This window comes from Protopterus annectens, chromosome 12.part0, assembly GCF_019279795.1.
Source record: "Protopterus annectens isolate FY-2018-M chromosome 12.part0, PAN1.0, whole genome shotgun sequence".
Classification (NCBI taxonomy): domain Eukaryota; kingdom Metazoa; phylum Chordata; order Ceratodontiformes; family Protopteridae; genus Protopterus; species Protopterus annectens.
The window spans coordinates 498,581,805-498,606,717 of NC_056746.1; the positions used below are offsets into that span (position 1 = coordinate 498,581,805).

Here is a 24,913-nt window from a genome sequence, read left to right on the forward strand (position 1 = left end):
CTATGTGGCAGCTAGGCATAGCACATCATCCATGCCACTACCTAGGTTGCACCTTGTAATAACACTTCATCCACCTCACTACCTAGGTGGCGGTTAGGTATAATACTTCATCTATCCCACAATCTAGGTGTCGACTACACATAACAGATCATCTCTCACATTACTCAAGTGGTGGCTAGGGATAACACATCATCCATCCCACTACCTTGGTGCCAGCTAAGTATTACACATCATCCATCCCACTATTTAGGTGTCAGCTAAGTATAACACGTAATTCATCCCACTACGTAGGTATCAGCTAGGCATAGTGCATCATCCATCTGACTATCTAGGTGGCGGCTAAGTATAACACATCATCCATCCCACTACCTAGGTGGCAGCCAGGCATAACACATCATCCATCCCACTACCATGTTGTCAGCTGGGCATAGCACATCATTCATCACACCACCTAGGTGGCGGCTAGGTATACCACATCACCCATCATACTACCTAGGTTTCAGCTAGGCATTGCATATAATCAAGCCCACTACCTAGGTGGCAGCTATGCATAACACATCATCCACCCCACTACCTAGGTGGCAGCTAAGCATAACACATCATCCATCCCAGTACCTACATGTCAGCTACACATAACAGAACATCCCTTGCACTACCTAAGTGGTGGCTAGGTATGACACATCATCCATCCCTCTACTTAGGTGGTAGGTAGGTATAACACATCATCGGTCCCACTACTTAGGTGGCAGCTTGGCATAACACATCATCCAACCCACTACATATGTGGCAGCCAGTCCACTACCTAGGTGGCGTCTGGGTAGAACACATCTTCTATCCCACTATGTAGGTGTCAGGTAGGCATAGCACATCATTCATCCCACTGCCTGAGTTGCTGCTAGGCATAACACATCATCAACCCCACTATCTAGGTGTCAGCTAAGCATAACATATCTTCCACCCCATTAACTAGGTGGCAGTTAGGCATAGCACATCATCCTTACCACTACCTAGGCTGCAGATAGGCATAACACATCATCGATCCTGCTACCTAGGTGGCAGCTAGGCATAACACATCATCCACCCCAGTACCTAGTGGCAGCTAGGCATAGTACATCATCAAGCCACTACTGAGGTGGCAGCTAGGCATAATACATCATCCACCCCACTACCTATGTCACAGCTAGGTATAACATATCATCCACCCCACTACCTAGGTGACAGCAAGGCATAAGACATCATCAATCACATTACCTAGTTCTCAGCTGGTTATAACTCATCATCCATTCCACTACCTACGTGACAGCAAGGCATAAGATATCATCCATCCCACTGCCTAGGTGGCAGCCAGACATAACACATCATCCACTCCACTAGCTAGGTGTCAGCTTGGCATAACACATCATCCACCCCACTACCTAGGTGGCAGCTGGGAATAACACATTATCCACCCCACTAGCTAGGCTGTAGCTTGGCATAACACATCATCCACCCCATTACCTAGGTGGCAGCTTGGCATAACACATCATCCACCCCCACTACCTAGGTGTCAGCTAGGCATAACACATCATCCACCCTACTACCAAGGTGGCAGCTAGGTATAACACATCATCCATCCCGCTACAAAGATGTGGGCTACACATAACAGATCATCCCTTGCACTGCCTAAGTGGTGGCTAGGTATAACACATCATCCATCCCACTACTTAGATGGCAGCTTGTCATAACACATCGTCCTGAGCACCATGGAGCCAAAGGATGCTCTACCCCTGGATGCCAAATCCAACTTATAAAAGTGTGAGACGTAACCCACATAGCTGCTGCACAAATATGATCAAGTGATACCCTGGCTTGAAAGGCTGCAGAGGTAGACAGAGACCTGGTAGAGTGAGCCTTGATCCTGTGGGGTAAAGATCTTCCCTCCAAATTGTAGATGAAGGCTATGCAACTAGAAATCCAATTAGACAATGTCACCTTAAAAACTGGTAAGCCCAATCTGGAGTTGGAAAAAGACATGAATAACTGGTCTAACTTCCGAAATTCTTTGGTCCATTGAAAATAAAAATGTAGCTGTCTATGAATGTCCAGCTGGTGGAAATGATATTCAGCTGCATTACAGTGATTGAGAAAGAAAGAAAACTGGAAGCTCAATGGACTGATTTAACGTGGCAGTAGAACAAACTTTGGGAACAAATGAGGGACTGGTAAGTAAAGATACCCTTTCTTTATGAATGATTAAATAAGGTGGCTTAATAGACAAGGCTTGTAGCTCAGATACACGTCTGGCTGACGTAATAGCTACTAAAACACAGTCTTCCAAGACAAATATTTTAAAGAAGATGAGTGAAAAGGTTCAAAGGGGGAGGGGATGTCAATTTGGACAACACAAAATTTAGTCCCAAGAAGCCACAGGTTCTTGTAATGGTGGTCTCAGTAAAGTGGCTCCTCTCAAAAAAGTCTTGCATATCTTATGAGACATAAGGTTGACATTTGGGGACCCTAAAGAAAAATGAGAGATTGCTGCCAACTGTGCTTTGATGGTGGCTGCGGCAGATCTCTGTTGAAAAAGCTCCAAAAGGAATTCCAGAATCACGGGAATGGGAGCGGTGTAAGGATCCATGTTAATTTTCTGTGCCCAAATAGAAAACCTTTTCCATTTACTGTCATACAGCCTTCTGGTTGAGGGTTTATGCAAGGATAACAGAATATGTAATACAGATGAAAAAATATCATGAAGCCTGACTAGAGATGGAAATGGAGCAGCCATGCTGTCAATTTGAAGGTATGGAGAGTGGGATGTAGCGAACCCAACATGTGGGTCAATAGATCTGGAACTGGGTCCAGAATCCAAGGATCGTCCAGGAGAAGAGGCTCGAGGAAGGGGAACCAGACCTGGTGAGGCCAGTAAGGAGCCATGAGGATCAACTTGCTTCCCAGCTGATTGGCTTTCTGAATTACTTTGGGGATAAGAGGGAATGGAGGAAAGGCATATAGAAGTCTTGTGGGCCAATCGTGGACAAGAGCATCTCTGGGTGTTTCCCCCGGAGGGGGAATTAGGGAAAATAGCTGCTGGATAATAGATGCAAGGCATAAGACATCATTCGTCTCATTTCCTAGTTCTCAGCTGGGTATAACTCATCATCCAACCCACTACCTACGTGACAGCAAGGCACAAGACATCACCCATAACACTACCTAGGTGGCAGCCAGGCATAACACACCATCCACTTCACTAGCTAGGTGGCAGCTTGGCATAACACATCATCCAACATACTACCTAGGTGGCAGCTAGGCATAACACATTATCCACCTCAGTAGCTAGGTGGCAGCTTGGCATAACACATCATCCACCCCATTACATAAGTAGCAGCTTGGCATAACACATCATCTACCCCATTATCTAAGTAGCAGCTAGGCATAGCACATCATCTATCCCACTACATGGGTTTCAGCTTTGCATAACACATCATCCACCCCACTACCTATGTGGCAGCTTGGCATAACACATCATATGCCCCATTACCTAGGTGGCAGCTTGGCATAACACATCATCCACCCCATTACCTAGGTGGAAGCTAGGCATAACACATCATCCACTCTACTATCTAGGTGGCAGCTAGGTATAACACATCATCCACCCTACTACCTAGGTGGCAGTTTGGTACAACACATCATCCAGCCCACTACCTAGGTGTCGACCACACATAACAGATCATCCCTTGCACTACATAAGTGCTGGCTAGGTATAACACATTATCCATCCCACTACTTAGGTGTTAGGTATGTATAACACATCATCCATTCCACTACTAAGGTGGCAGCTTGGCATAACACATCGTCCAACCCACTACATATGTGGCAGCCAGGTATAAGACATCACCCATCCCACTACCCTTGTGTCAGCTAGGTATGAAACACCATCCATCCCACTGCCAAGAGGTAGCTAAGTATAACACATCATCCACCCCATTACCTAGGTGTCAGATAAGTATAACACATCATCCACACCACTAACTAGGTTGCACCTAGTCATAACACATCATCCATCTCATTACCTAGGTGGCAGCTAGGTATAACACATCATTAATCCCACTATCTAGGTGTCAGCTAGGCATAGTGCATCATACATCCCAAAACCTAAGTGTCAGCTAGGCATAATAAATCATCCAGCCCACTGCCTAGGTGGGAGCTAGGTATAACACATCATTCATCCCACTCCCTAGGTGTCAGATAGGCATATTGCATCATCCATCCAAATATCTAAGTGTCAGCTAGGCATAATACATCATCTCTCCCACTACCTAGGTGCCAGTTGGGTATAACACATCATTCATCACACTACCTAAGTGGCGGCTAGTTATACCACATCATTCATCCCACTACTTAGGTGTCAGCTAGGCATTGCACATCATCCAGCCCAGTACCTAGGTGACAGCTACACATAACACATCATCCATTCCACTACCTAGGTGTTAACTAGGCATAGTTCATCATCCATCCCACTACCTAGGTTGCAGCTATGCATAACCCATCAGCCATCCTGCTATGTAGGTGGCAGCTAGGCATAACACATCATCCACCCCATTACCTAGGTTTCAGCCTGGCATAACACATTATCCACTCACTGCCTAGGTAGCAACTTGGCATAACACATCATCCACCTCTCTACCTAGGTGTCAGCTAGGCATAACAAATTATGCACTCCACTAGCTAGGTGGCAGCTAGACAAAACACATCATCCACCCCACTATCTAGATGTCAACTAGACATAACACATCATCCACTACACTACCTAGGGTCAGCTAGGTATAACACATTATCCACCCTACTACCTAAGTGGCAGCTAGGTGTAACACATCATCCATCCCACTAGTTTGGTGATAGGTAGATATAATATATCATCCATCCCACTACTTAGGTGGCAGCTTGGTATAACACATCGTCCACCCCACTACATGTGTGGCAGCCAGGTATAACACATCACCCATTTCACTACCTTGGTGTCAGCTAGGTATAACACATCATCCATCCCACTACCTAGGTGGCAGTTAGGCATAACACATCACCTGCACCACTTGCTAGGTTACACCTAGTCATAACACATTATCTATCTCACTACCTTGGTGGTTAGGTATAACACATCATGCATCCCACTACTGAGCTTGTAGCTACGTATAACACATCATCCATCCCACTACCTTGGTGTCAGCTAGGTATTACACATCGTCCATCCCACTACTTAGGTGTCAGCTAAGTATAACACATAATCCATCCCACTACCTAGGTGGCAGCTAGGTATAACACATCATCAGTCCAACTTCCTAGGTGTCAGATAGGCATAGTGGATCATCCATCCCAAGACCTAAGTGTTAACTAGGCATAATAAATCATCCATCCCACTGCCTATGTGGCAGCAAGGTATAACACATCATCCACCCCACTGCCTTGTTGTCAGCTGGGCATAGCACATCATTCATCCCACTACCTAAGTGCCAGTTGGGCATAACACATCATTCATCACACTACCTAGGTGGAGACTAGGTATACCACATCATCCATCCAACTACCTAGGTGTCAGGTAGGCATTGCACATCATCCAGCCGACTACCTAGGTGGCAGATACACATAACATATTGTCCATTACACTTCCTAGGTGTCAGCTAAGCAAAACACATCATGCACCCCACTAGCTAGGTGGCAGCTAGGCATAGCACATCATCCATCCCACTTCCTAGGTGTCAGCTAGGTGTAACTCATCATCCATCTTACTACCTAGGTGACAGCTAGGCATAACACATCATTCAATCCATTACCTAGGTGTCAGTTAGGTATAACATATCATCCATCCCAGTACCTAGGTGGCAGGCAGGCATAACACCTCATCCACTCCACTAGTTACGTGGCAGGTTGGCATAACACATCATCGTATGCCTCTATACTCTAGATGTTTGTTTACACAGTTCTAACCATTCAGTGTTCAAGTGTTGAAGTTTAAAAGAAATGCTCAGAAAAAAATGTACTCATTTGAGTACAATCTGTATGCCTAGCTACACCATTGACCTAGGTTGCAGCTAGGCATAACACATCATCAATACCACTACCTAGGTGGCAGCTAGGCATAGTGCATCATCCATCCAAAGACCTAAGTGTCAGCTAGGCATAATACATCATCTCTCCCACTAACTAGGTGGCTGCCAGGCATAGCACAGCATCCACTGCTCTACCTTGTTGTCAGCTGGGCATAGCATATCATTCAACCCACTACCTAGGTGCCAGTTGGGCATAACATATCATTCATCACGCTACCTAGACGGTGGCTAGGTATACTACACCATCCATCCCACTACCTAGGTGTCAGCTAGGCATTGCACATCATCCAGCCCACTACCTATGTGGTAGCTATGTATAACACATTATCCATTCCACTACCTATGTGGCATCTAGGTAGAACACAACTTCCATTCCACTATGTAAGTGTCAGGCATGCATAACACATCATTCATCCCACTACCTAGGTGTCAGCTAGAAATAACACATTGCCCAACCCACTACCTAGGTGTCAGCTAGGCATAACACATCATCCATCCGACTACCTAGGTGTCAGCTAGACATAACACATTGTCCAACACACTACCTAGGTGTCTGCTTGACATAACACATCATCCACCCCACTACCTAGGTGGCAGGTAGGCATAGTACATCATTCATTCCACTACCTATGTAGCAGCTAGGCATAACACATCCTCGAGCCTGCTACCTAGGTGGCAGCTAGGCATAACACATCATCCACCCCAGTACTTAGTGGCAGCTAGGCATAGTACATCACCCATCTACTACCGAGGTGGCAGCTAGACATAACATGTCATCCACCCCACTGCCTAGGTGACAGCTAGGTATAACACATCTTCCACTCCACTACCTAGGTGACAGCAAGGCATAAGACATAATTTGTCCCATTTCCTAGTTCTCAGCTGGGTATAACTCATCATCCAACCCACTACCTATGTGATAGCAAGGCATAAGACATCATCCATAACACTACCTAGGTGGCAGCCAGGCATAACACATCATCCACTCCACTAGCTAGGTGGTAGCTTGGCATAACACATCATCTAACATACTACCTAGGTGGCAGCTAGGTATAACACATTATCCACCTCAGTAGCTAGGTGGCAGCTTGGCATAACACATCATCCACCCCATTGCCTGGGTATCAGCTAGGCATAGCACATCATCTATCCCACTACATGGGTTGCAGCTTTGCATAACTTATCATTCACCCCTCTACCTATGTGGCAGCTTGGCATAACACATCATCTGCCCCATTACCTAGGTGGCAGCTTGGCATAACACATCATCCACTCCACTACCTAGGTGGAAGCTAGGCATAACATATCATGCACTCCACTAGCTAGGTGGCAGCTAGGCAAACACACATCATCCACCCTACTACCTAGGTGTCAGCTAGGCATAACACATCATCTACCCTACTACCTAAATGACAGCTAGGTATAACACATCATCCACCCTACTACTTAGGTGGCAGCTAGGTATAACACATCATCCAGCCCACTACCTAGGTGTCGGCCGCACATAACAGATCATCCCTTGCACTACATAAGTGGTGGCTAGGTATAACACATTATCCATCCCACTACTTAGGTGTTAGGTATGTATAACACATCATCCATCCCACTACTAAGGTGGCAGCTTGGCATAACACATTGTCCAACCCACTACATATGTGGCAGTCAGGTATAAAACATCATCCATCCCACTACCTTTGTGTCAACTATGTATAAAACATCATCCATCCCACTGCCAAGAGGTAGCTAAGTATAACACATCATCCACCCCACTACCTAGGTATCAGATAAATATAACACATCATCCACACCACTAGCTAGGTTGCACCTAGTCATAACAAATCATCCATCTCATTACTTAGGTAGCAGCTAGGTATAACACATCATTCACCCCACTCCCTAGGTGTCAGATAGGCATAGTGCATCATCCATCCAAATACCTAAGTGTCAGCTAGGCATAATACATCATCCCCTCCACTATCTGGGTGCTAGTTGAGTATAACACATCATTCATCACACTAACTAAGTGGTGGCTAGGTATACCACATCATTCATCCCACTACCTAGGTGTCAGCTAGGTATTACACATTGTCCATCCCACTACTTAGGTGTCAGCTAAGTATAACACATAATCTATCCCACTACCTAGGTGGCAGCTAGGTATAACACATCATCAATCCAACTTCCTAGGTGTCAGCTAGGCATAGTGCATCATCCATCCCAAGACCTAAGTGTTAACTAGGCCTAATACATCATCCATCCCACTGCCTATGTGGCAGCTAGGTATAACACATCCTCCACCCCACTGCCTTGTTGTCAGCTGGGCATAGCACATTATTCATCCCACTACCTAGGTGCCAGTTGTCCATAACACATCATCCATCCCACTACCTAGGTGTCAGCTAGGAATTTCACATCATGCACTCCACTAGCTAGGTGGCAGCTAGGCATAGCACATCATCCATCCCACTACCTAGGTGTCAGCTAGGTGCAACACATCATCCATCTTACTGCCTAGGTGACAGCTAGGCATAGCACATCATTCAATCCATTACCTAGGTGTCAGCTAGGTATAACACATCATCCATCCCAGTACTTAGGTGGCAGGCAGGCATAACACCTCATCCACTCCATTAGTTAGGTGGCAGGTTGGCATAACACATCATTGTATACTTCTGTACTCTAAATTGTTGTTTACACAGTTCTAACCTTTCAGTGTTTAAGTGTTGAAGTTTAAAAGAAATGCTCAGAAAAAATGTACTTATTTGAGTACAATGTGTATGACTAGCTACACCATTGACCTAGGTTGTATAATGCATCATCCTACACACTACCTAGGTATCAGCTAGACATAACACATCATGCATCCCACTACCTAGGTGGCAGCTAGGTGTAACACATCACACCATTACCTAGGTGGCAGCTAGGCATAACATGTCATCCATCCCAGTACTTAGGTGGTAGCTAGGCATAACACATCATCCACTCCACTACTTGGGGTGGGGGGACTAGGCATAACACATCACTCACCTCACTATCTAGGTTGCAGGTAAGCATAACACATCATCCATCTCACTACCTAGTTCGCAGCTAGGCATAAAGCATCATCCATCCCACTACATAGGTGGCAGGTAGGCATAACACATTATCCATCCACTACCTAGATGGCAGCCAGGCATAACACATCATCCGCCCCACCAGTTGGGTGTCAGCTAGGTAGATGACATCTTTTATACCAAGTCCAGGTGGCAGTTGGATTTAATTAACTAAAATATATATAAACTGAATACATGAAGCGTGCATCTTCGTAACTCCTTACTTTGTAATAGTATGCTTAAATTACTAATCTACCATTCCTGCATTCACAACTAACACAATTAATAGGTAGTCTCTTACTTCTCCGTAAATGTCTCTCCCCTACCATCAGTTGTGAGTTTCTCTATCTCACTATCTGTTCCATATTTACCGGTCTCTCTAAACTAACTCAGTGAGAAATATTATTTCTGTCTCTCTTGCTCTCTCTCAGTCTTCACACAGTCACCCTTCTGTTGTTCTGCATGCATGTCACTAAGATTGTCCCTCCATACATCCTCATTACAACCATACTGATATACCCCCTAATAACAGATTGCCCCAAATGGCATGTACAAGCATTATGCATTCTTAGTCACACATGTCACTAACAGACAATTTCTACTGCAAGTTACATTATAACAAAACTATAGCTTGAGAGAAAACCCTCTCAAAATATTTAGAAAAGTATACCATAGACTGAATCATTTATTAAAATTTGTAGAGATCTACCAGAATCCAGGTCCTCACTCTCAAGCCCACAATCCTCCCAATTAAGCCCTTAATGGAATAAAATACCTTAATAAAAGACCTTGAGATTGCATGTCTTAACATTTGTAGAATAAACAGTAAATGGTCCATCTTAGACACATGGCTTCTTATTGAGCAACACCACATTACAGATAAAGTATACACCTGCCTATTATACAATAAAAGGTCATTACTATTGAAAACCACTCATACTGATTGGACAGCCCAATCAGTGTGCCCATTGTAAATACAGTATATACCAATAGAAAGAAATCTAGCCACTAAAGTATTGTTCAGCAGGTGGCTTTCAATTGAAATATGCTTTAGAAAGCTGCCTTAACATTTTAGGATGGACAAGGCAAAATATGAAAAAAATTGAGGGATGTTCCACAAAACTCAACACACAAAAGGTATGGTTACTGCTGCTATGATCAATCATACTGCCAGTAATACTTTTCAGCTGTCCCACATTTGTTACAGACTATCACTCATTTTCCTCATGTTTTCACCTTTTCAGTCATAACATTTTAGTTTTTCTGAAAAACTACTGAGGATTTCTGCAATCAAGCCTCAAGCTGTTGGAAAATAAACAGAAATGGGGCAGAGACAGAGTAATAGCCCACTTCTGGGGGGATGCAGGTATCACAGGATATACCTACAGTTTGCTTTGTTTTATCACTTCAGCTTCATCATCACGATCAAACCACACCAACTGTGGGCAAATCCTGTGATATCCACACCCAATCATGGATTATTGTTAAAATCATTACCACCCATAATTATAATACATCATTTCCTACCTGATGTACTTCACTTCCCATAATTATAATACATTACTTCATACCTGAATTACTTCACTTCCTACCTCCAATCCACTACCCCCTATATATCCTCTAATATGCAACCTATTTATGATACCACTCCACTTCTCATACTCCTATCTGTACTAACCTCCTATCACTGCCCCCTACCCCACCATTATTTTCACTCCTCTACCTTAATATTCATATTATTGCAATACTCTCCCTCTATTTCAATACTCTTACCTAAGATATGTATACTTAGCTAACTCCTTCTCTCCATTATAAAGTCTTAAATTCTGGAATGCATACTATTGTTTATCACATTAGACTAATTCTCTTTACTTATTCACTTTACATTTGCTATTTTTTCCATCTAGTCTTATATTTTTTCAACCCTAACTTGTGTATTATCTTGTGGCATGAATTATTATTAGTGCTGTAAATGCTTTCTGTGTGTGCATATTATAACAAACTTGTAAATGCTTTTTGTGTGTCAATGTTATAAGAAACTACTTTTGTAATTGGGTGGCACAGTGGTGCAGCGGTTAGCGTTGTCGCCTCACAGCAAGAGGTTCTCCGGTTCGATTCTCGGCTGGGGTGCCTTCTGTGTGGAGTTTGCATGTTCTCCCTGTGTTCGTGTGGGTTTCCTCCGGGTACTCCGGTTTCCTCCCACATTCCAAAGACATGCATCTGGAGCGTTTCTCCCCGGGCCTCCGCTGACAACAGGCTCTGTGGAACCTAGTCGGACATTCCCGGTCAACAAATGTTAAATAAATAAATAAAATAAATAAAAATAATTGAATCTTTTCTCCTCGGGTCTCCACTGAAAATGGGCTTCTGGTCCAATTGGACTAACCGGGTTAACAAATGTCAATAAATAAATAAATAAGTAAATAAATTTAAAAAAACGTTTTGTTCCTCAGACTATTTAACATCTAACTAACACATGTACCATGACTTCAGAAACAACTAACAAAATGAAGGTGATGTTTCACTCTTTATCAAAGACAATACCTCTATTTCCCTTCTGAACTCAAAAGATCTATTATCACCAGTGAAAGATCTCCTTATTGGGTTAGTATCAAACCATTGACAGGAAATCATGCCCATATCCATGCAGTTAGGACATGTGTTCCTCACCTTCCAGCATCTCTACATTACAGGATACCTTGAAGGACATGTTTCAACATGATATGTCACATACCAGTATTATAGGTGACTTCAGTATAAATGGCATATGTGCAAAAAACTCAAGACTTAGGACACTTCAACATACTAGTGTAGCAGAAACAGTGAGTCACCATACAAGGTCAAACCAACATATATAAAATGGTTCATTACTTGAGCTAATACTTACAAATATTGAGAACAGATGTCTTCAACTTAAAGTACTACTCAATTCCTTAAGTGATCATTGCACCATATGTTTTTACTGGTCCTTATAACACAAGATAAACTACCCCAGATAGTCATTATCTGAAAGTAAACAATACTCCTTTAATATACTACTTCAAAACATTGATTGGTTACTTGTATATAATTAAGCAAATCATTATATTACTCTAAGATATTTTATATTTCCATTAGAGCGAATACAAGAAACTTTTTCCACATTACTCACAACAAATTAATAGGGTAAATTTGTCCAACGTTAGCCTCTGATTTAAAAAAAAAAAAGACAAATGAAGCTAAGCAATGCAGCCTGGGAAAAAAGACAAATGAAGCTAAGTTATGCAGCCTGGGAAGTAGCAGGCAGATCAAACAGAACCAGAATGTCTACTAATGCTGCCAAAGCAGAATGAAGTAGTAACACCTTGCTTCCATTCCAAAACATTTCTGGAAAACCATAGAACAAATAATAGGAAAAATAACAAACCCTACTTATAAACTACATAATATAGACAACAATGGCAAGGATGACAAGTTTGCATAAAACTACAGATATGTCTTTTGAAATGCTATTCAAAATTTGGAAAAGATGCTCCTTGCTTAATATGATGATAGCACGGACAACCCTTCTGAATGATATCCCCTTTCTAACAGCTGCCCAACATTTTATTTTACGGGAAATTATGGTTAAAGAAACAGAGGAGCAACTCTCAAACCTAGTTAACAGCAAAGGTATAAAATTCAACAAACTGCACTCTGCACTTCTGAGTATGACTGCTCCATCTATAGCTAAGCCTCAGACTTATATTAAAAAAAAAACAAAAAACTTTTTTTCATCTTCACTTTAGTTTCCTCACTGTTTAAACACTCTATAATAATACCTATTCTAAAAGTATCATCCCCAAAAGGAATGTAAAGATTATAGTCCAATATGAAACCAATGTCCTCTAACAGAGATCACTGAAAATCTGTAAACAAGTATGGTCTCATGTGATCAGTAGTATGGGTTCTGCAAAGCTTTTACTATCAAAAATACATTTTATATTGCCATAAACAAAATTTAAAACAATATGATTGATGATCATCTCAGTATTGTGCTTTTTACTGATATAACAAGCACTTTTGAAATGGTTAATCATTCCTTACTTGGAAAACTTAATAAACTTAACTTTGGGTCCGACACCATACAGTGGTTTATAAGTTACCTACATCTTCCAAGTCTCTACCAATCATACCTCTCAACTGTACATATTTTCGCAGAATGTCCAGACTTTTGCCTTATATTTTTGGTCCGTTTTTCATAAAATGTATTTATTTATTTCAGTTTGATGACTGGGGAGGTCCACTGGGCTCAGGAGCCCGTTTTCAGTGGAGGCCTGGGGAGAAAAGCTCCACATTACATAGTAAACATTAAAATACAACAGATAAAATTAATATTCAAAATACAGATACATTAAGGTACAACAGATACAATTAAGGTTTATGGATACAGGTAAATTGTAATACAGTGACATTATGAGGTACAGTGGTTACATAGCATGTGAGTCATATATTGACATGGTTGGTTAAAAGGTTACATAGAATCTGAGTCTTGTTATGGCAGAGTGGTAGAACAAGCATAAATGTTAGGGAGGGGGAAAAGGGAAATCAAACTATTCACAATATTTACATTATATATACAAGACAACAGTAAAGAATAAGTAAAATTCATGGAGCAAGGTTGTTGGAAATAGGAGTAGTATGGAAATACAATTAGTGTAGAGAGTAGAAGGCTAGGTGGAGAAAGTGCAATTGCACTTCCAATTAGAGAACAAGTAGGAATGGAGTTGGGTTTTGAAGTTGTCAGGGAATTGTGGCTTTCTGGCAAATTAGTGGCACATCATTAAAGGCAGAAGTTAGAAAATAATGACAGACATTTGAGTTTTAGATTTCATACCCTTCAGAAAATTCATGGCTAATGCAAAACATGTTATTCTATCAACTTTCTACATTTGTAAGAGCAGTATTTAAAAATTGTGCCTATTTGTACCACTTTTTTCATGGCTTTGTCCAGATTTCTTATTCTAAGAGGTTGAGAGGTATGCTGCCAATAATCAGATCTCACAAAACACCTCAATCTCTTAGACAAAACCTTAGAGTCCATCTGGGGTCTGTCTTGGGGACATTACTTTTGTTCACTATTTATCAGTGACTTAACTTATGATTTGCCAGGTCCATATTATTTCCTCAAAAGGCATCTCCATTGAATGGCTATTCATCGATCACTACTCATTGAACAGCCATTCAGTGAACATGGCAATCACTGAAATTCTTTCCTAGGGAAAGAAACTACTTGGCCACCACAGCAACTGTAATAGGAATTATATAATTTTACACTCACCCTCCCTACTTATACCAACTTCGAGATCGCACTACAGTGGGGGAAAAGGGCTAATTCACAATGCTGGCCATCTAGTTACTTTCCTAGGGAAAAACTTTGATATGTGTATTATTCACTGAATGCAGCGTTCTATGTAGTCATGTCATGAATAGGGATAAGATGGAGACATCTTTTGTGGAAATAATATAGACCCAATCGGCCACATCACAACCTGATAATATGCTCAGATGACATGTTGTTGTCAACATCCAATAAAACTAATACAAATCTATATCAATCTATTCAAGAATGCTTCTCATAACTCTGCGCTAGGATATTAAACAAAAGGCTAATAATTAACACCCAAAAATTAAGCCTAATGTTATTAGCCACACCTTCTTGTTCCTTCCTATCATTCACATTGCCCACTGACTTAATTGAAATAAAAACATCTTGACTTAAACTATGCTACAGAGTTACTCATTTTCTCTCACCCATTTCACACTATTCAGATGTTCTTATTTCAAAAGTTTAATAACAGAGATTAAGTAATATTTGAGATATGTATACAGACACACTTTGCCTTTTTTAGATACTTTTTAAATTTTGATATGAATTTAGTGTATAACTGAATGTTTTTAGGGTGGAATAAAGAGATTCTCAATGATTTGGGGCAATGAAAGTAAGGCTATGGTTGGCTTTTCATAGCTTTGGGGAAAATGTCTGCAGTGAGGGACCTGAGGGAGGAATTTATCTAAGCTAATATTGTGAGGATCTGGGTATTAGGCAGCCTGCTAAAAAGGGAAATGACTGCAGTTTTCATAGTTTGAAGGCAGTGGAGCCTAGTAGTAAATAGGATCTATATTTTACATAATACATTAAACAAGACTCTCAGATAAACTGGGTGGTGTTTAGACAATCTCTGAGTTAGGTCATTCTACAAAACTACTTAGTAAATGTACAATACTTACAGCTGACCTTGCCAGCTTAACAGACTAATTCTATAATTATTTGATCAGTTGATTTAATGGTATAAATGTAATTAAATGCAGCGGAATTAATAATGTCTCTCTGTATGTATATCTGTAGATATATATACTGTATATATGTGTGTATGTATACATGTGTGTATACACACACACAAACACACACACACACACACACACATATATATATATATATATATATATATATATAAAGAATAAAAAATTGGCTATTAAAGGTGGATAAAGTAGAAAATAAAACCACAGGATAGTGAACATTATCACAACCACCACAGCAAGTCACATAAAACATTAAAACATACTACAAACTCTTGAGTTCTTAAAACCAAAAATTTAATTTAATCTAAAAAATTGGTGTTAAATTAAAAGATAAGTGCTTTCAGGTACATAGCTGCACCCTTCGTGAGATCTAATAACTTCTCCTCAGTGTACAAATTTAAAAGTTAGCATCAACTAATCACAATTCGGTGTTTTAATCTCCACCCTTTCAGGGCGGGTTGGAGAGAAAGACATGAGTTAAGACTGGGGGTGTGTCTGCATGTATGTTGCAAATCCAATCATGGAGGGCATGTTGGACATTTGTGTTATACTTTGGGACAGATTCCAAAAGAGTTGCTGTCAGTGTAAATGATTTCAATGTAAAGCCTAAAAATAAAACAAGTGTACACCAGGTGCCAGGTTCCAAAAGACCTGCTCTCAGTGTGAGTGGTCTTTTGGAACTGGACAATTTATGTTGTACCTAGGGCTGATATGGGTGAAGGTTACCATTTTCTTTACATGCAATCTTGAGAAAAGCTTGCTTAGAACAGGTATCAATACGGGTGGCAATTCTTTTTATTTATGCAAGATGCAGCAAACTTCTCGGTAAGAGGTAACTCAAAACAATATTGTAGCCCAAATCCATGAGCAAATATGTACACAATATGTTTACTGTAATATAACCAGTGATTTTAAATAACTGAGCACTGTGTGCAGTTGCAGGGGTGCAATAAGATAGAAACAGGAGGATAAACTTCTAGATGAAAATACACTCCCCCTTTAACAAGAAAACTAATAATACTATGGTTTCTGCTCATGATGTAGGATGCTAATTATCTGCTGAACAAGCACAGGCAGGATTTAAGCTCCTGTTGTAGTATAATGTGACAATCATGCTACAAAGGATGACAAAACAAACTATTTCACCTATTCTGCATGTGAAATTACTTGTTAATGATATTAACTAGGTGTAGGTCTAACTTTCCACTTACTTGGAGAACTGTCCATTCAGTCTGTTGACTAAATGCAGAAATACTATCTACTGAACTTAAATTCAGCTCTTTAATTTCATCCTCTGTAAGGGACAGCACAATTCTTCCAGCAGCAACAATATGGTAACTCTTCCACTCAGATAGGCCACTCCAGACCTGTGAATTCAGAAAATAGAAGTCAAGCCTACAGTTTATAAAAATTGTGCAGATGTTATTCTCTTAGTATTGTTTGTAATAATAATAATAATAATAATAATTTATTTATTTATTTGAATTTGTTTATCTGGGTAAAGCACTTATCTAATCTGACCAATTTCAGTTTCATCTCAGGGTCAGAAACTGACCAGACATACAAAATAGACAAAGAGTAGAATAACACATAAGTGACAGTAAACCAGTACAATGGTAGAGTAGTGCTTTGCATACAATGTAAATCCACTCTATTAATTAACAATATGTGCAAAAGTTTCAAGACATTTTAGAAATTACAATAAAATAAATCAAAGATTTAAAAAGGAGTAAAGAATCTTAGTAGTCGAGTTAGAATGGAGAAGAGTTAATGTAGACTTAAGGGATGTGACCTGAGGAGTGACATAGTTCTGCATGACTAACTAAATGTGATTTTAGTAGAGAACGGAACTTGGAATAAGTGGGAAAATCTTTAAATTTATGTGGGAGGGAGTCCCACGGTTTGGGCCTGAAAAATGAGAATGCACGGTCAGAGATATATAGCTTGGAGTGTGAGATTCATTTTTAGGGTCTGAGTAGTTCAACTTTCTTATGCTGTGTGGGGGTTATATCTTATTAGCTTTGCAGTTAAAGGAGGGAGTGTGTTTTCATCTAGGAGTCTGAACAGCTGTGATCTTATCAGCAGGTTAGGTTTTTGATTAACTATAAGCCAGTTTGCCTTTTTTAGTGTTATCCAGAGGTGTTCCTTTCTTGTGGAATGTGTAATAAATCTACTTATTTTGTTTTATAGTGTTTGAATAGTGGCTGTTGATATAAGAAGGAGGCTGAATTCCAGTTGAGGGAATAAGATTTCTTTCCCTTTTGCAGATCTGGTGGAGTATGAGAGAAAAGAGGATTTTTTTGTGCTGTGAAAAGGAGGGGATTCATTTTTTGACATGTATTATCAAGATGCAGGAGAAAGCTGAGGGAGAGTTCTACACAGAGATTATGTTACTTGAAAGAGGGGACTCGCTCTAAGGGATGGTTATTGTGATCATCGCTAAAAACTTTTGTGGATCTGCTGAGTTTTTGTTTAGTTCAAAAAGCATATATTTTTTTTGGAAGTATTTAGCATGAGTGTTTAGTACTGATTCACTCAATGAGGACATTCAAGACATAGTGTAGATCTTTCTTTAAGGTAGTGGGAGTGGCTGGAGCTGTAGAGGACCATGTCATCTGCATATAGGAGGAGATAAACGTAGGGAAGATCAAGTGGAATTCTTACTCTACCGATATACCTAAAGAACAGAAGTGGGCCAAGAATAGATTCTTGAGGTACACCTTTCAGTATTAGAGAGGAGAGAGTGGTACATGAATTACATTTCACTGAGAAATAGTAGTTAGTCAGACAATTTTGAAGCCAAGGGATGGAATCAGGACTAATACCTAGATGGATTATAAGACAGGAGTGATTAAGTCAAAGGCGTTGTTGATGGGTCTATAAAAATTGTACCAGACAACATGCCCTTGTCCATTGACATGATAATTTCATCAAAGACCAGATGACTATTGCCTTGCTCCTCCCTGACAAGAAGCTATATATTTATATGAGAGAAGGCAGTATTTATTAATACATTCTGTGATTTGAAGGTAGCCAATTTTCTGAAAGATTTTGCACTGGGTTGGGAGGATGAAAATAAGGAGATAGGGTGATGTAATTGTGGATTTTTTTGTTTGAGTATTGGGTTTGCTATGGCAGATTTCTGTATATATTAGGCATGGTGATAGCAGTAAGACAAAGATTAAAGATTTGTTTTAGGGGTGAAACAATTAAGTCATGACAGTGGTATAGGAACCGTGGTTGTAGGTTGTCTATACTTGAGTGACCTTCCAGCTTTATTTGCTCCAGTAAAGGGATAATGTCTTTGGATGAGATCTGATGGGAATAAAAGAGAGGAAGATATTGTGGGTGGGATGACGGAGATTTTTTGGGGATGCTTCAAGTGCATTTGGGGGGCCTGCTAAAGTGTATGTGGAAATCATATGTAGACAAGTTGAAGGAAGTTATTATAGAAGTGGGATTCAGGTTACATCCTGTGAGGTCTTTCCAAAATTTCCTGTGACTGCATTTCAGAGAGTTTTGGAGGTGTATCATGGAATTAATTTTGTGTCTTCTAGTGGCTTTTTTGACCAGATTCATTGGATTTGTATGCTGAACCCTGTTTTTTGGAGTGGGATTAGATTTCCAAGAATGCCAGGATTCATCCCCGAGTTTGAATTTGAGTTTGAGATTTTTATGATCTTAACTCATGGGTCAGACACATTTTGGGTTTACATCTAGAAAGTCTAGAGATTAAGGGAAATGTCTGTCTTGTCAACTAGAGAGAGTATGTGGAAGGAGTTCAGCTATTTTGTTAGGATCTGTGGTGCCTAGAATAGGGGTCCAGTTTTGGGAAAAGAGAGAGAGAGAGAGAGAGAGAGAGAGTAGAAGATATTTTTCAATATTGGCAATGGATTTAGATCGGAAGGAGATTAATTTTGTTTTTATTTTAGGAGCTTGGCATAAAATGGAGAAACAGATGGGGCAATGATCGCTAAATGAAGGGGAATTGTGATGCTGGAGATTGTGTTTGGGATTTTGGAGATGATGAGAATAATGATGGAGTGGTTCTTGGTCAAAGGGTTGGGTCTCATAGGTTGCTTGAGTAGTTGCATCAGTTGTTGTTTGGTGAGGTAGTCTAAGACCTCTAAATTAATGGGCTTTAACACTTAAAATGTCACCTAAAATAATTATGTTTCTTGTTTTTTGTATGGGGATAATATTGACTGAATTGCATTTTTAAATTTCTGTAGAGAGGAAATGGGGAATGTAACAGTTAATTGGATATGTGTAATACTTGGTAAGGCGATTCATGGTTGTTTTGTAAGTTTTATTTTTAAGTGAGACTTGTTTAGTAGCAGGGTACTACCTCTTTTAGTATTAACTGGTCTGCAATGAAGAACATAGTTATATCCAGGAAGAAGGTGGTTAATTGAGGGGTTATCTTGTTTCAGCCAGGTTTCAGTAACTGCTAGGAGTTCTGGGTTGTGAAGATTTATTATATCATTTATTAGATCCATTTTGTTTGTAATGCTTTGGGCATTGAGAAGTAACAGGAGAGAGGCTGTGACCCAGGGTTTGCTCGATATTACTTTGATAGAGTTGTAGTATTAAGATGGGAAATAGCTTGAGTAAATATTTAGGAAGCTTGATTTATTGTTAGATGGGTAGGGAGGGAGGGTAGTTGATATATGAGTTCAATTCTGAGTAATTAGTGAGTGTCTGGAAAAAAGAAGGGATGTTAACTGGAGATGTGTAAGAGTGCCTAGGAATGCTAAAGGCCGAAAGTGAATATGTTAGGTTGGAGCCTGTAAGGGAAAGATTGGAGAGGTGGCATGAGTTAGTGAATAATAATGACTTTTGCTGAGATGAGGGATGACGAGTTTGAGGAATGAAGCTGGTTAGGAAGAAGCGGATGAAAAAGAGTTGGTGATGAATATAGATTAGCATAATGAGATTGCAAGGGGTAGTTTGTGAAAAAGTTGTATGATATAAAGGAGTGACATATAAACAGTGAATGGTCAGACAAGTATGAGTTTAAGGTATATGGGTATTGTTTAAAGTAGGTTAAGAAAGGATGTGTGCTAATGGGGCAAGCTATGAAAGAATGAGAACATAGCTGAAAATGAGAGAGAAACTAATAATATTAATAATAATAATAATAATTTTATACAGACACACAAATACTATGGTTCTCTGTACATATTCTTTGATTTCCTGTCCTTGCCTATTTAAGTGGTACAGTGTGAAATATTTTCTGCTTAAAAACCTCAGCTTTGGCCGGCTAAGAACTTGCTATATTCAACTGGACGTATAAGAGAATTTAAGTACCTTTATCTGCTCTTTTTTTTTCAAAAACAAAATACAGTATTTAAATTGATTTTAACTGTGTGGAAGGAATATTAACTGAACTGGAAGTTTTCACTCTGCTCTTCAGTTAGTCCCACCTACCCTCCCTGTTTTTGTTTTGGTGTTAATCTTAGTGGCCTTGCAACTGCCCGACCCTCTTGTAAATTTGTGTTTGGATACTCCTTCTGGGCCCATCTCATTTGCTCACTCAACTGAGTGCAGTGAGATCATATTCTGATTTCAGGCACTCCTACTGTGTACAAAGAGAGCATCTGGGAAACAGAAAAAAAAAAAAAAAAATTTAAGCTTGTTTCCTGCCTTTCCTGTTATGTGGTATAGACTATTTGTAGGCTTCTGAGCCCCCAAGCCCTTCTGTGTTGGAGGGAAGCCTTCTAGCTTAGTTTTTTTCTTATAACTAGCCAGTTTTCTAGTTTCAGCACTCAAATCTGTTTCTTTGATCTCAGCACTTGTTCAGAAAAAAAAATTTCATCTGCTTTTACTGTACTTGTGTTTCTACCTACTTTTTTACTTTTGCATCATCTTAAAAGTACTCAATTGTATTTATTACTGCTTGGTGTAACTCATTCTAAGCCTTTTGGTTTAAACACTTGGGCTTCGGACCAGTTGTTTTGCACTGAGAGGGTTTGTGGTCTGCACTGTAGTGGCAGAACAGGTAGCTTACATCCTTCTAGGTTGGGAACTGCTGATTGAGGGCTCAGTGTCTGTTATTCTAAAAGTGTATTAATTCTGGTTTAAGCACTTGGGCTTTCAGGCCAGTTATTTTACATTAAGAGGGTTCGTGGTCTGCACTCTTGTGGGAGGAGAGGCTGGACTCTGCCCTTCTGAGCTGGGAATTTCTGGTTGAAGGCTTATAGTGCACGCATATCTGAACTGCTTCTTACTGAAGTTGGTGCGCCTTGTTTGCTGTGGCATAGACTGGATTCGGGCCTGCTGGATCTAGCTTTGTTTGTGTAACTTGAGCACTAATCCAGGCATTCTCTAAAGTATTCAATTGTATTTATTACTGCTTGGTAGTAACTTGATTAAAGTGTAGCTATCATTCTAAGTCTTTTGGATTAAGCACTTGGGCTTCAGACCAGTTGTTTTACATTAGGAAGGTTTGTGGCATGCACTGTGGTGGCAGGACAGGTAGCTTTCATCCTTCTAAGTTGGGAACTGCTGATTGAGAGCCCAGTGTCTGTTATTCTTAAAGTGTATTAGTTCTGGTTTAAGCACTTGGGCTTCAGGCCAGTTATTTTACATTAAGAAGGTTTGTGGTCTGCACTCTTGTGGGAGAAGAGGCTGGACTCTGCCCTTCTGAGCTGGGAATTTCTGGTTAAAGGTTTATAGTGCCTGAATATTTGAACTGTATCTTACTGAAATTGGTACACCTTGTTTGCTGTAGCATAGACTAGATCCAGGCCTGCTGAATCTAGCTTTGTTTATATGCTTGTTGTTTGTTTGCTTGTTATTTGCCTGGAACGCTAATTCCACCTAATACGCGGCTTCTCAGTGCTTCTGCGGATCACTAGTGATATCTGCATTGCTTACTGTACTTATTTCCTTGTTTCACTTGAAAGAAAGTTACTGTTTGTTGTTTTGCATTTAAGTTACCTGTAACACATTGCACTTAAGTTACCTGGCACTTGCTCACTAAAGCAATTATATAAGTCAGCACTAAAAATTAAAAGCACTACACCCTCACTCCCCACTGGCCCTGGTTTTCAATTATTAAGGAATTCCCAATATTATTCTAGCATGTCCAAAGGTCAGTTGTCAATCTCCTCTCCGGTCCAGCTGGTGAATCTGGGAATCTTGAGGCAATGTTACAACTGCCTCATGTACACAGACAACCCTCTCCTCCTCCCAACAAATTCCAACACATGTGAGAGATGCAACCATATAGCCAAACTGGAGGCTAAGCTCTCTCAACTCAGTACTGGCATAACCAGTCAGGAGGAGAAGGAAACCACACTCACTACAATTCCAGTCTCACATAGACCTACCACGACAGCAAACCAAACACATAATCACACAAAAACATACTCGGAGGCTCTAAATAAAGATCTGCCAAAGCAGCAGAGACCTCCAAAGCAGACACCCAAGCAGCCGCTACCTCAAAACAAAACATGTGCAACACATATCTCACAAAGCCAGTGTGCCAAACAGTCACAGCCCTTAAGACTAAACAACACACCTGATACACTTACAATAGGTGACTCTATCGTCAGGCACACTGACGTCCCGCTCACCAGGCTGAACAAGGAGAGGGTCATGGTGAGCAGCCTGTTGGGCGCTAGGATCCGCCACATAACACAAGCACTCAGGTCACTCCAAGGCAAGTACAAATATGACTCAGTCATTGTCCATGCTGGTGTGAATGACCTGAGATGTACCTCCCTGGACTACATGAAAAGAGACATAAAGGAGCTCTCTGAGCATGTAGCCCAGGCCGGTATGACCCTGACCTTGAGTAGCATCTTACCCTCACCAAGAATGATGCCACAATATGAAGACAAGATGATCAATTTCAACAATTGGCTTAAGTACTGGTGTCATTCAAAGGGGATCCAATGCCTGTCAGCTTGGAATGATATGCTCAACAAGCCACGATGCTTCGCTAGGGACGGCTTGCACCTGTCACCCCTGGGCTTTCGGATATTGGCAAAGGCTCTTGCTACCCCCATAGTGCCTTTTTAGGCAAGGCTCAAAAGACAAACCCACCTCCATAGGTATCACAAGGGATAAGAAACTAAGAGTAATGCTACTCAATGACAGAAGTCTAAACCTCAAGATGCACGCACTCAAAACTCTCCTTAGCATGGAGAACATCGATATCTGTGCAGTAACAGAAACCTGGTTCAGGGCTCCCAAGAGCACCCCAGAACTACCAGGTTATATCTCATACCATGCTTTTCGGCCCCAAAACTTGGACCGAACCACAAAAGGAGGGGGAGTATCGATATTCATCAAAGATACCCACACCTCCAGGTTGGTGGCAAAGCACGAAGCATCAGAGACTATCCATGTGCAACTAACAGTGGGTAAAACTGCCTTCCAGTTTATAGCCTGCTACAGACCATCCCCCCAAACCCAGTAACCCCACTCGGCCTTCCTGAGAACACTGGAAAATATGAAGGTCTCTCCAAACACCATTATATTGGGCGACTTCAACTACCCAAACATAGACTAGGAGCATTACTCTAGCTCCAACACCCTAGCCCAAAGGTTCCTAGAATTTATAAACTCAAATGCTATGGAACAACTTGTTACCACTCCCACAAGAGGGGAAAACATACTGGACCTGATCATCACCAACATGGGGACTCTATGCTCCAGACCAGAAGTGTATCCCTCACTGGTAAGATCAGACCATAAACTAATCTCACTGGATATTCACATCCCGACCCCACCCCCTGCCCAGAAAACCACAGTGAAAAACTTCTCTAAAGCAAATTTCACACTCCTCAAAACTGAGGTGGAATCCTTCAAAGCCTCCGGGCCTGTGGAAAATACGGCCCAGACCGCAGAATCCTTTATAAACACATTCTATGAACACCTTCAGGAATGCATGGATCATGCGATCCCAAATAAAACCAAGACCCAATCCTCCAAAGTCAGACGTCCTGTCTGGTGGACCCCAGCCATAAACAAACTATACAATAGAAGGAGGAAGCTACTAAATGATAGAGCAAAATCCAAAAAGGGAAGGTATCACTGATCAGTATTAGCAAAAAACTACGGGCACACATAAAATTGTCTAAGGCTAGCTTCGAGAGAAAAATTGCACAGGACACTAAGGATAATCACAAGGCTTTCTTTAGTTATGTTAGGAACCTGGGTGGTAATTCCCAGATATGCTCAGAATTAGTCCAAAATGACAAAAAATACACCGAACCCACAGACATTGCCAACATCCTAGCTGACAGGTTCAGCGCAAACTCCCCACCATAAGTTCAAATATCTATCCCAGCAGAGTGCTGCCCCATTGACATCTCAGATGCTCAGGTAAGAGCCGCCCTCTCCAAAGCAAACAACACAGCATCAATGGGACCAGATGGTGTCCCGGGCTGTGTCCTACATGAA

General features: G+C 40.8%; 1 protein-coding gene across 3 annotated transcripts in view; it reads right to left on the minus strand.

Annotated features, from left to right (window-relative positions):
* OTOA (otoancorin) overlaps positions 1-24,913 on the minus strand; it is a 952,220-nt gene that overhangs the window by 370,773 nt on the left and 556,534 nt on the right. For all 3 annotated transcript variants that reach the window (XM_044089617.1, XM_044089616.1, XM_044089618.1), the window contains exon 24: positions 16,711-16,866. In XM_044089617.1, coding sequence (XP_043945552.1) covers positions 16,711-16,866 — 156 coding nt within the window. The remainder of the gene's footprint in view (positions 1-16,710; positions 16,867-24,913) is intronic.